This window comes from Myotis davidii, unplaced genomic scaffold (genome assembly GCF_000327345.1).
Source record: "Myotis davidii unplaced genomic scaffold, ASM32734v1 scaffold545, whole genome shotgun sequence".
In the NCBI taxonomy this organism is placed as follows: domain Eukaryota; kingdom Metazoa; phylum Chordata; class Mammalia; order Chiroptera; family Vespertilionidae; genus Myotis; species Myotis davidii.
The window spans coordinates 2032017-2045964 of NW_006296634.1; the positions used below are offsets into that span (position 1 = coordinate 2032017).

Sequence of the window (13948 nt, forward strand, 5' to 3'; positions counted from 1 at the left end):
GCCCTGTCCAGGGCCCCCACCCGTGCACGAATTCGTGCACCCGGCCTCTAGTTAAATAATAATAATAAATAAGGTATATCTAATTATACTGACTTGAAAATATTTTAAAACGTTAAATAGAAAGAGCATATTGCCAGAGAAGTTGGAGAATGAGCCTCTATCTATAATTTTTTAACATACATATATGTTCACCATCATGTTGAGCGTCAACCAATGAACCAGGAGGTCATAGTTCAATTCCTGGTCAGGACACATGTCTGGGTTTCGGGCTCAATCCCCAGTAGGGGGTGTGTAGGAGGCAGCTAATCAGTGATTCTCTCTCATTATTGATGTTTGTATCTTTCTCTTCCTCTCCCTTCCTCTCTGAAATCTTTTTTTGTTTGTTTTTACAAAAGAGCTATTGAATTAGAATACAGGAAAAGGGGATCTTTTGATTTTTTTGTGTTGTGGTTATTTGTGGGGGTTTTTTGGTATTTACTTTTAGAAAGCTTTTCAAGGATTCAGAGTTCTCATGCAAATTAGTCAGTGGACAAGCTGGTGGGAAGCACATTTTTTTACACCTATTCTAAAGTGTCCTTCAGCATTGTTGATGATGAGCTTTCATAAGATATTTACAGGTCACCTCTGGCCAGGTGGTTAGAGTGTTGTCCTTGTGGGTTCGCTTCTCAGTGGGCACATACAAGAAGCATCCAATGAATACATAAATAAATGGAACAACAAATCGGTGTTTCTTCTTCCCTTTCTCTTTCTAAAATTAATAATTATTTTTTAAAAGATACTTACAGGTCAGTGCCTATTACATTTCCTTGTTATGACTCACCAGGAGCCACCTTGTATTCAAAGGCTAGAACTCCCTAAAGTTACACAAACCCACAAAAAGACACCACAGCCTAACCCTAGGCTTTGCTCTAATTACCTTGAGTTTTCTTCCTTAGAGACCTTTCAGTAATAGCAGTTCAATGACAAATATTTCCATGTTCATAGTGCTCAGGGGCCATGAAACATCGGATTGGAGGAGTAACTGGTAGGACTACCCTAACCTCCCTCCCATCCTAGAGAGAGAGACTTTTCCTTCAACAGTCTATTTGTGAGGGAAAGAAAAACTATAGCTATGTGGTTTTTAATTTTTGGTTTTAATTCTCTTCCTGAGTATTGTCTAGTTTTATTTACTCTCCATATTTAGTCTATTTACAACTCTTTCCTCTTGTCTCTCAGCTGTTTTATTTCTCAGAAGTTAGTTTTCTTGGTAGAAGCATTGATGAACCCTTCTTTGATAGGGAAAGGGTTTGAGAGCAGAGGTCCCTGGAAGCCTTACATTAACATATTGTTATATGTTGTGTCTTCTATGCCAAATTTTTACAACCTGCATGTTGATCATTGCTGTCCCTGATGATTCACTAGCTCTGGAATGAGTGTCTTTGATTTTGGAAAAGGGATATAGTGAAAAAGCAGAAGAGTGGATGAAAACTATTAAAACTTAAAAAGGGTGTAGTTTGCATACGTAGCCAGCAGTTCCTTGGCTTTATTTCTTATGCTTTCCTGGGGTTGTTCACTGTACTTTAAAATGAAATTTGTATTCGGCACCCTTGGTTTTATTTTGGTGTTTACACAAACTGGTTTAACAACTTTGATTTGATTGGCTTGCCTGTAGAGTGAGTGAGTATTTATTGTGTTTGGAAACTTTCCTGGAAAAACTTTAATCTGCTTGTATTAAACCCAAGATACAAAACATCAGAAATTATAAAGTAGCCTTTAAGCTTCTAAAGTGGAAGCTATTTAGTAATACTTACTTCCTCTTTACCGGTCAGGTGTCTTATAATAAAGATGAATTCAGTAAAGGTTACCCCCAGACGGTGTTTCCCTCAGATGAGCTAGGGAAAGTCACAAAGGAAAACTAGTGAAAGGTAATTTTTTGAACATTAGTCAAAATTCAGGAGTAAGAGGCCAAGACTAACTTGGAGTAGTGTTTCATATTAAGCAACTTGGTAGAGATTTATCAAACAAGTTTTTGGCAAGCTACACTTCTGAACCTTTATTTTTTTTCAGAGAGAGAGAAACCTCAATCTGAGAGAGATACTTCCATCAGTTGCCTCCCATATGCACCCTCAACCTGCAACCTTTCAGTACACAGGACAACACTCAACCACCTGAACCACTCCAGCCAGGTAGCTGAACCACTATTTAGTTGGAATCCTATAACAAGATTATGTTCTTTGGTATCTTCACTACTTTGTCCCCTGTAGAAGTTACTTGGATGTGAGTGGAAGGTTGCCCAACTCTGGTGACTCTTCAGTAAAGTTACTTAAGAAATGCCTATATTGCCCTAGCTGGTTTGGCTCAGTAGATAGAGCATTGGCCTGTGGACTGAAGGGTCCCAGGTTCGATTCTGGTCAAGGGAACATGCCTGGGTTGCTGGCTTGGTCCCCAGTGGGGGGCGTGCAAGAGGCAGCTAATCAATGATTCTCTCTCATCATTGATGTTTCTATCTCTCTCTCCCTCTCCCTTCCTCTCTGAAATAAATAAAAAAATATATATTTTTTAAAAGAAATGCCTATATCTTATTAACCTATGATATAAAGTAAATCATTGCTTATCTTTTTTTTAAATATGCTTTTTAAAATGTTTTATTGCTTTTATAGAGAGAGAAAAGGAGAGGGATAGAAAGATAGAAACTTCAATGAGAGAGAAACATTGATCGGCTGCCTCCTGCATGCCCCCACTGGGTATTGAGCCCACAACCTGTGCATGTGCCCTGACCGTGAATCGAACCAAGGACCTCTTGGTTTGTGAGTTGACGCCCAACCACTGAGCCACACCACCTGGACAATAGCTGCTTTTTTTAATATCTTGCTTTGTCCTCCACATGGTTATTTGCTTTAAGGATTTCCTTCAGGCATTTTGGGTTCTCTCCATTATTTTGTCCCAACATCTTCTCTATCCTCAAATTTTCCATCTTTTTTGTTTGTTTTTTTAGTTTAGGCATTTATTTGAGCCATACTGACAACATATGCCAGGGAGCAAGATCTCAAATTCTCCCAAATGTTCCATCCTGGGGTGTTTTGGTGCCTGTTGGTTTCCTGAGTTATGAACCATTGCTTCTGCTATCCTTGGAGCCCCTTCTCATTCCATTCCCTACTGATTACCTTTTTTGCTAGTTTCATCTCCTAGGAAACTACTCTGTAAATCAGAGCACATCAGCATCTAGAAATTGAGCCCTTTTGAGGAATAACTCCCTTGGTCCTTAAAGATTCCAGGAGCCTCTAGGGTGAAGAAAAATGCTCTTGAGAATTGTTCATCTGAAAGGAAGTACAAGCCAGGAAAGTCAGTATTCAAACTTATCTGTCTTTCATTTTCCTTATCTTATATATTTTCATCACACTCAAGGGGCCAAAGAGCCGCATGTGGCTCGCGAGCCGCAGTTTGCTGACCATGGAGACTGTGTTTGAAGTTAAATGTTTCCAGCCACTCCCAGAACGAATTCCTTTTCTCTCTCTCTCGGCCTATGGAGTTTAACATAACTCCAGAAAGAATTATCAGAAAAGTTTTTTGGAAATCCCTCTTTAGAAACCTAGAAAAATAAATTATTGGAAGAAAAGCAGTTTGTTGCATATGAGTGCTTAAAAATAGGGTCCAAAGAACACTCACTGACTGTAAAGAGCTTTTTTTCTTTTTTGTAATAAAAGATACATTTGTTTCATTTGGAATTCTTTTTCCATCTAGTTCAGAAACTGGAACGAGGCCACAGGTAGAATTTTATTTATGTCTGATCTTTTGATTTTTAGCACTTTGTCCTAGTTTTTAAAGTTCCTTTAATGTGGTTATGCTGTGAAAAAAGTTTAGAGAGCAATACACCTGACTTAATAGGAGTGTGTGTGTGTGTCTATCTGTCTACATATGCACACATGTGTATGAACACACAAGCAAGGAATCGTTCTGGATCACTCTGGTTTGTCACCACTACATTGAAATTTTAGCTTGATTTGAATATTGGAAAGAGCATTTATGTAGATAAATAACTATGGGTCAGGTTTGGTATTTTGGAGATTTATGTCATATGAGGTGTATCTTGGAAGGAGCTTTGTTTTATGATCACTTTACTTGTGTTTGATGACAACTGAAGCTACATATCATACATTTGCTGGTTTGACTAGAATTGCTTCCTCCCCTATCCAAGGGGTGGCAGCAGAGCAAACGCCATATTGTCATTAATCAACTTGGGGAAAGCATCACAAAGGTTGTGAACCAGCCCTCTAGATTTTGAGTAGAAACACCAACATTTGGAGCTATAACATGAGCTGACAATCTGGAACTAACTTTTTGTTTTGCTTTGGTTTTTGCTGTTGTTAATCCTCACCTGATATTTTTTTCCATTGCTTTTTAAAGAGAGTAGGAGAGAGGGAGAGAGAGACAGACATCTATGTCTTACACATCGACTGGTTGCCTCCGGCACATGCCCTGGCTAGGGGGCAGGGATCGAACTCATGACCCTTTGCTTCAAGGGCCCATGCTCTAACCAGTGAGGGACACAGAACTGTTTTGATAGTGGAAGGGCCAGATAGCCAGTTTGTTTACTTGTAAAGAATGCATCTGACCAGAGGACCTGTGTGATTTACCACTAGGAGAAAACTTTCAGAAGGCAGGATCTTGTGAAAATGAGGTCCTATGACAAAGCTAATATAGGGGTTTCTTCTAATGTTGTTATCATTCCCCTGACTGTGCTTCTTCGGTTCTTTTTATTAGTCACTTGGCACGTAAGCCATTTGACTTGATGTTGTATCCATCTTTCTAGTTTCTTTTTCTTGGCAACTTCTACTGGACACTGGATGTATGTAATTAGTGGAAAGCTCGGCTGTTTGTTTGTTTGTTTGTTTGTTTGTTTGTTTGTTAAGCTGAGACATTTTATTTATTAATTTATTTTAAATCCTTGCCCGAGGACATGCTTAGAGAGAGGAAGGGGTAAGGGGAGAGGTAAGAGAGAAACATCTATCAGTTGCCTTCCGTTCTAACCAGCAACCTTTTGGTGCACAGAACAATGTTCAACCAACTGAGCCACTTCAGCTGGGCCTTAGTGGTACATTTGTTTTTAATGTGTTTTTGTTGATTTTAAAGAGGAGAGTGGGGGGGGGGGGCATTAATTGACTGCCTCCTGCACCACCACCACCACCCCCCACCCCACCCCCATTTAGGGATGGAGCCGCAACTGGGAATTGAAGCAGCAATCTCTGTGCACTGGACAAATGCTCATCCAACTGAGCCATTCCAGCCAGGGCCCTTAGGTGTTTGTTTGTTTATTTGGTTTGGTTTTTTATTGATTTCAGAGAGGGAAGGGAGAGGGATAGAGAGATATAAACATCAATGATGTGAGAGAATCATTGATCGGCTTCCCCCTGCAAGCCCACAACCCAGGCATATATGCCCTTGGCTGGAATCGAACCCAGGACCTTTCAGTTTGCAGACTGATGCTGTATCCACTGGGCCAAACCATCTAGGACCCTTAGGCGTTTTTGACAGCCTTCCCAGTTTATCTAAAAACACCCTTGCTCTGGCTAGGTAGCTCAGTTGGTGAGAGTGTCGTCCCCATACACCAAGGTTTCTGTTTTGATCCCTGGTCAGGGCACATAAAAGAACCAACCCGTGGGTACATAAGTAAGTGGAACAGCAAATCAGTGTTTCTCTCTCTTCTCTTTTTTTCTCTCAAATCAATAAGAAAAAAAATTGTTGTCATTGGAGTTTTTTGTTGTTAATTCTCACCCGAGGATATTTCTCCATTGATTTTTAGAGAGAGAAACATCGATGTGAGAGGAACACATCTATTGGTTGCCTCCTGCAGAAGCCCTGACCAGGGCCCAGGCCAGGGAGGAGCCTATAACCAAGGTAAGTGTCCTTGACCAGAATCAAACCCAGGACTCTTTGGTCCGCAGGCCGACACTCTATCCACTGAGCCAAACTGGCTAGGGCAAAAAAAAAAAAAGAAGAAGTGGCTAACCTGTTTCCACGTGATACTAATACTTACAGTGATTAAACTTATCATAGTCATTTTTTTAAAATATTTTTTAAGCTAGTGGCCCGGTGCACAGATTCGTGCACACTGAACGTAAATTAATTAGAAGAACTATTTTAATAGTGCTGTTTGCCCTTTTTCTATAATAGAAGTGTCAGAGATTAAAGAAAATTGGTATCCCTGACCGGGGCTCAGTGGATGGAGCGCCGGCCTGCGGACTGAAGGGTCCCAGGTTCGATTCTGATCAAGGGCATGTACCTTAGTTGCAAGCACATCCCCAGTGGGGGGTGTGCAGGAAGCAGCTGATTGATGTTTCTCTCTCATCAATATTTCTAACTCTCTATCCCTCTCTCTTCCTCTCTATAAAAGATCAATAAAATATATTTAAAAGAGAAAATTAGTAAAATGTATATGAAAATCATATATAACAAAAGCCTAATATGCTAAGTGTCTGGCCATTCATACAACCAGTCACTATGACACGCACTGACCACCAGGGGGCAGGTGCTCCGATCAGCACGTTACTCCTGTGGTATGTGTCCTGGTCTACCCCTTTTTATTTTTTTATTTTAAACATTTTTATTGATTTCGGGGGGGGGCGGGGGGCAGAAACATCAGCAATGAGAGAGAATCACTGATCAGCAACCTCTTGGCATGCCCCCCATCGGGGATTGAGCCCACAACCCAGGCATTTGCCCCTGACTGGAATTGAACCCAGGACCCTTCAGTCCTCAAGCCAACACTCCATCCATTGAGCCAAACCAGTTAGGGCTGGTCTTCCCCTTTTTAAAGTGTGCAGTTCACTGGGTTGTTTCTTCAAAGTTGTGTGACAATCACCTCTGTGTAATTTTCATCAGCCCAAAAAGAAACCTCCCATACCCGTTAGCAGTCATTCCCTATGCCACCTTGGCAATCACTCCTTTCTCTGTGTCTAGGTTGCCTGTTCTAGACCTTCATGTCCTTTGCCCACTTTTAATTTTGATGAAGTCCACCTGATCTAAATAATCTTATAAATAGAAATTTTCCATGCTGTTTGGGTGTTAATGAGAGCTCATTATATTTGCATTTCTGAAACCAAGAAGAAAGAGATGAGAAAAGCACCTTAAGGAATGCAACTTACAGGAACCTTTTTTGAAAAGGAACCCGGTGAATGAACTCCCCAGGTGATTTTTGTACAGTCAAAATTAAGAGCTATATTTTAAGGGAAGTGTGTGTTGTAGCTCTGAGTATCCTTTGATTACACTGTTGTAGTCCCTACCTTCCTGGTCACTTTGAGAGCGATCTGTTTATTTCTACTATTTTAGGGGAATCTCACATGAATTTAAACTCTTATGTGGTACTTGAACCTCTGGTGTTATTCTTTCTTTCACAGCAATGGCACAAGCATGATATCATTGATCATTCCTCCCAAAGACCAGATTTCACGAGTAGCAAAAATGTTAGCAGATGAGTTTGGAACTGCGTCTAACATTAAGTCACGAGTAAACCGCCTTTCAGTCCTGGGAGCCATTACATCTGTACAACAAAGACTCAAACTTTATAACAAAGGTAATCTGAAGGGGGGGTTGCGGGGGCAATGGGGGGATAAGAACAGATATGTAATATCTTAATAAAGAAAGAAAAAAAAGAATATGAAAAGATGCTCAACATCACCAATTTTCAGAGAAATACAAATCAAAACCACACTGAGTTACCACTTCACACCCATTAAAAGGTCTATTATAAAAAATAAAAATCACAGAAAATAGCAAGCCTTGGTGAGATGTGGAAAAATTGGAATGCTTGTGCATTGCTGATAGGAATGTAAAATAATACAGTTGCTTTGGAAAACTGTGGTGGTTCCTCAAACATTAAAAATAAACTACTATTTGTAAAAGAAAAAAAAGGTAATCTGGAGCTTGATTATTTTTCTCCTCTGCTTTGTTTGTATTGGTTATATTTTCCACTTGGATCCTGTCTTTAGGCTTTTGGTCACTAGTGTTTCCTTTCAGAAGTGTCCCTTTGACCTTGGAATTTAACCCCCTTTTTCAAGTTATGTTTTGAAAGTTAAGTAGTATTAGTATTAAACATCTCAAGTAAGTTTCAAATTCCAGGACAGAGTTCTGCCTGAGAGATTTGTAGATATTTCTGCTTTATTTAAATTAGGATTTAAAGGGCAGGGATTGTAGACTGTGGAATAATTTTCTATGAGCAGGAATTAGCTGTGGGTTCATGTAGAGAAATTGTGGTGTTTTGTTTTGTTTTGTTTGCAGTACCTCCAAATGGCCTGGTTGTTTACTGTGGTACAATTGTAACATAAGCAGGAAAGGGAAAGAAAATCAGCATTGACTTTGAACCTTTCAAACCAATTAATACATCATTGTATCTGTGTGACAACAAATTCCATACAGAGGTAAGAAGTTCAAGTACAGACTATTTTCATCACCCCCAAAGGAAACCCCATACCTATTAATCACTCTCTGTGATTTCAGAGAGAAGGGGCGGGGGGGGCGGGGGACAGAAACATCAGCAATGAGAGAATTCTCATTCCCACAAACACACCAAGATCCCTCCTCTCTCTGCTACCACTAATCTATTTCTATCTCTGTAGATTTGCTTATATTGGCATTTCATATGAATGGAATCATACAACTAAACTCTAGAGCAGTGGTTCTCAACCTTGGCTGCACATTAGAATCACCTGGGAATCTTTTTAAAATCCTGATTTCTGGGCCTCATCCTCCAGAAATTCTGTTTCTTTGTTATGGGGTGGGGCCACAACATTAGTAACAAAGAAACAGAATTTCCACTGCTCTAGAGGCTTTTTGTGAATGGCTTCTTTCACTTAGCATAATGTTTTCAAGGTTCGTCTGTGTTGTATTTTTTTAATATGTTTTTATTGATTTCAGAGATGAAGGGAGAGAGAGAAACATCAATGATGAGAGAGAATCATTGATCGGTGGCTGCCTCTTGCACAACCCCTCCCCTCCCTCCCCTCCCCAAGGATTGAGCCTGCAACCCGGACATGTGCCCTTGACTGGAATCAAACCTGCAACCCTTCAGTCCACAGCCCGGACACTCCATCCATTGAGCCAAACCCGCTAGGGCTATGTTGTGGTATTGAATCTGTACTTCATCCTTTTTATTGCCAGATATTTGCTACATTTTATTTATCCATCAGTTTATGGGCATTTGCATTCCCACTATTTAGGTATTATGAATAACGCTGCTTTGAACATACATGTACAAGTTTTGTGTGTGTTTTAATGTTTTTATTGTTTTTGTTTTGTGGGGGGTTTTTTGAGAGAGAAATATTAGTTGCCTCCCAAATACTTTCCAACAGGGGACCAAACTTGCAACTTGGGCATGTGCCCTAACCAGGAATCGAAACAGTGACCTTTTGGTGCGCGGGATGATGCTCAACCAACTGAGCACACTAGCCAGGGATACATGAACACGTTTTTGTATGAGCATGTTTTCATTGAGGGTAGTAGATACCTAAGAGTGGAATTTCTGGATCCTATCGTAACTATGTATAACTTTTTGAGGAATTGCAAGACTGTTTTTTGAATCATTGTATCATTTTAAGGGTGGGTACTTTCAAAAAAATAGAAGAGTTTATCTTTATTATGACACACTGAAAGACATGATCATTGATCATGTTTGAGGAAAGTGCTAAGTTGATTTGGATAACTACAGGTGAAGAAATAATTGGCTACCTGATCTCTTTTTCTCCCTTTGTACCTATGATGCTTGCCTGTCTTCCTTGAACTCTTTGTGTTCATGCTAACAAATTATAAAATCTTTACTAACAAGACTTTAAGAGCTTTCTTTTTTTTCCCCCTATAAAACTTTTGAGTGACAGAGCTGCCGTAAGATGAATGTTAGGGCAGAAAGGAAACCTCATTAGAGTGACCTAAATCAGTCAACAATAGAACAATCAAGAATTCACAGCTGGCTAGTAGTTCAGTCTTTTGCCTTTCATCAACCTAGGGCCGAGGTCGGCAAACTGCAGCTTGTGAGCCACATGCAGCTCTTTGGCCCCTTGAGTGTGGCTCTTCCTAAGCCTTAGGAGTATCCTAATTAAGTTAATAACAATGTACCTACCTATATAGTTTAAATTTTAAAAATTTGGCTCTCAAAAGAAATTTCAATCGTCGTACTATTGATATTTGGCTCTGTTTGCTAATGAGTTTGCCGACCACTGACCTAGGGGAAAATCTCTACAATGGAATTAGAACTGACATTTGTCAATTCAGTTTACAGTGGATGGTTTTTGCTCACTTGACAGGAAGCTCACTTCAAGTTGGGTCTTGGTTGGTGCATAGATGTTGAGACTTCTTCTCTTGGGTATCACATTCTTCTGGCAAAATCTTCATTGGGAGGCTCTTGGCCACCCTATCCCACTTACTAGATCTGATTTGATGATAGCAAATTTTGTATCTTACTAAATTAAATAGTACCTGGTACTCATATTTTCTAGCTTTAGCTTACTAAGTTAGTTTCCTCTTCCAAGGTACCGTTTCTTCTTACTAGCTTTATTTTTTTTCTTTAGTTGATATGTCAATAACAAGATGTGAATGTGGCACATTGCATAACACAACTTATGTCCTATTTAATCAGGATAATTATACCTTTTTATGAGGAATAAGTGTATTCCATGATGAGCAAACTTGTTAAAAACTTGGCATTAATCAGGCCACCTAACAGCATTTCAGTAAAGCAAAAATTTTAACACGTGCAGTGTTTATGTCAATGCTAATTTAAAGATTGATTTTCAGTGATTAATCTGCTTTCTAGTCAATTTTTGAAGAGGCTGTTTTCTTCCTTAGTTAAAATGGAATGGGTAATTTCTTAGCTCTAAAGAGGCTATCATCTAACAAGCCTATAGTATTCAAAGTCCATCATGAAAATGTTTATCTATACGAATCCCAGGACTATTTAAATATTTGCTTTTTCAGAAGGCAGAAATATGGGGGATACACTGCTAACATAGAAGGAGGGTTTTCCCCCATAAAAACTCATAATCACTAGCTATACCACCTCTAAAATAAAATTGAGGTTTGGCTCGACTGGTGTTGCTCAGTGGTTGAGCATTGACTCAGGACCCAGGTCACAGTTTGATTTCAGTCAGGACACATGCCCAGGTTGCAGACTCAGTTCCAAGTGGGGGGCTTGCAGGAGGTAAGCTGATCAATGATGTTTCTCATTAATGTTTCTATCTACTCTTCTCCCTTCCTAGAGATAATTAAACATTTTTTAATTTAGTTTTGTATCTTGATATTATTAATGATGCTTAAGACATAGGAGTTAAACGTTTCCAAAGTAGATCTTTATATAGACCATTTCTCGGTTTTGTACTCATGTACTCCCACTCTAGAGTTGATTTACAAGATATTTGCTATGATGAATACTGCCTAATAATGCTGGGGTTACTAATGGTAACAGAAATTCAACTTTTTTAGGTTAAACTTTTAATTTGAATATTGTGTTCATAGACTACCATCAGTCTAAATCAAATCAAGGATTAGGGGGAATTTAAGCCCTATAACTCTGGGTTTTATAATCATGTACCCAGGTCATTTTTGTTGAAAGGCTTCACATCAATATCATTGGCTTTTTCCTGCATCAGAAATTCAAAATTGTCTCTGTGAGTTTCATATTTATAGCTGAAGTCTATAAATTACTCCATAAAAGGTTCTTCCTGTGGTATTCATACCATACTGAGTGCATTGTCCTTTCAGAGTTATCATGACCTTATCAAAAGTTTGAGATTTATTGTATGGTACTTGTGTTTGCTTTTCAGGCACTTACAGCACTACTTTCAGATGACAGCAAATTTGGCTTCATTGTAATAGATGGTAGTGGTGCACTTTTTGGCACACTCCAAGGGAACACAAGAGAAGTCCTGCACAAATTCACTGTGGATCTCCCAAAGAAACATGGTAATATAGGAAGAGAACATGATCCCATTGCTTTATATCTAGCAGTAAGGGAACAGATAGTATAATGGAGGTATGGGTGGTAAGTCCAGATGATGGGAAAAGCATCATGAAATGACTCAGTGCTTATGACTCTTCTTTTGACAGGAGAATTAGTACTTACTCTCTGAAAACAAGTAAAGGTTCATGCCAAATATTTAGTTAAGGAGATGGTGATTTTTCTCTGTCCTTTTGGGAGGATGATAGCATGATTATTTAGTTTTTAATTAGCAAGACATCTTGTACTTCTTAATAATTTACTTTTTCCTCGCCACTTTTGTGTCAAAGGTAGAGGAGGTCAGTCAGCCTTGCGTTTTGCCCGTTTAAGAATGGAAAAGCGACATAACTATGTTCGGAAAGTAGCTGAGACTGCTGTGCAGCTGTTTATTTCTGGGGACAAAGTGAATGTGGCTGGTCTCGTTTTAGCTGGATCTGCTGACTTTAAAACTGAACTAAGTCAATCTGATATGTTTGATCAGGTAAGTGAGAAGTAAATGTTCTATTATGTAATTTTCTGGTGGGAGTAGTGGGACCTCTGAGCCACTGGGACATGCACATCTTTTTTATTTTTACGGCTTCTGAGTTGGCGAGATTTCGGGTGTTTATTAGGAAACATTCCCCCATGCGTTTCTGGGCCCTTTCACTTTTGAAATCAGCCATTTTGAGATAGGATATTTCTGGTCTTACAGAGGCCTCTGAGTGGGTTGTCATACTTGGCTTTAAAATGAAACTTGACTTCAAAAAACTAGGAACTGGCTTTTTCTTTTTCTTTTTCTTATTTATTCTTGTAGGTAAGTAAAGCAGTGATATGACAGGGCTTATTAAGCCTAAAGCATTTAATCCAGAAAGATCTTTTGGTTTATGACATGGGCTTGGCCATAAGACACATTCCCAAGATGGTCTCATTGTGGGTGAGGGAGGTAACATTATGGTAGGCTCACCAACCATGTTGTCTTGTACTGTACTACCTTATATAGCAAGAAGTAATAATTCTCTCTTCCCAAGAAATTTAGTTTTGTTTATATTTAATGAATTATATAGGTCCAATAGAATATGTGATATGATTGGTCAGGGAAGTATATCCTGGCAGTGTTGCTCACTGAGACCTGCGAATGAATTACTTGGGCCCTTTCCCCATGTTCTCCCTCTTTAGACTTCATGATCAGTTGCCAAGTTTTGCATGCCATTAAGAGGTAGTGGGTCTTAGTGACGGTGTTTTGAAGTACTAATTATGCTTCTCTCTTTTTTTTTTCCTTCTTTGTGTCAGAGGTTGCAATCAAAAGTTTTAAAATTAGTTGATATATCCTATGGTGGGGAAAATGGATTCAACCAAGCTATTGAGTTATCTACTGAAGTCCTCTCCAACGTGAAATTCATTCAAGAAAAGAAATTAATAGGTATCAGTGGAATGCAAATTATTTACTTATTCTGTAAAATACTTTTATATGTTTATACGTGATTGTACATATGAAACATGATGCTGAAAGGGTAAGAGGAAGATTTAGCATTTTTATTAAGATGTTTCACAGTGGAATCATTTTAATCTTTCTTTAGTCATTAGGTCTAATAAATGTGTTTGTATTTGCACTATTTTTACCCTTTGGCAATAGCAACCAAAATTCAGTCTTTTTATATAATCTATATATATAAAACCCTAAGCGACCAGGTGACCGTTTGGTCGTTACGACATACACTAACCACCAGGGGGCAGACGCTCAACACAGTGCACTCCCACTTCTTGCACTACTACATCCTTCAGGAGTTGGCGGACTACAGACTGCTGGTTTCAGCCCAGTACCCTCCCCTGAGGGGTGCTGGATTGCAAGAGGGCACAGGCCAAGCTGAGGGACCCCACCGGTGCACAAATCCATGCACCAGACCTCTAGTACAGCAGTTCTCAACCTGTGAGTCGCGACCCCTTTGGGGTCAAACAACCCTGTCACAGGGGTCACCTAAGACCATCAGAAAACACATATATAATTACATA

General features: G+C 39.3%; 1 protein-coding gene across 1 annotated transcript in view; it reads left to right on the forward strand.

The window, feature by feature from the left end:
• The window catches only part of ETF1 (eukaryotic translation termination factor 1), a 36137-nt gene that overhangs the window by 13494 nt on the left and 8695 nt on the right, over nt 1-13948 (forward strand). The window contains 5 exon segments of the mRNA XM_006779620.2: nt 7374-7549; nt 8254-8393; nt 11787-11925; nt 12250-12440; nt 13229-13358. Coding sequence (XP_006779683.1) covers nt 7374-7549; nt 8254-8393; nt 11787-11925; nt 12250-12440; nt 13229-13358 — 776 coding nt within the window.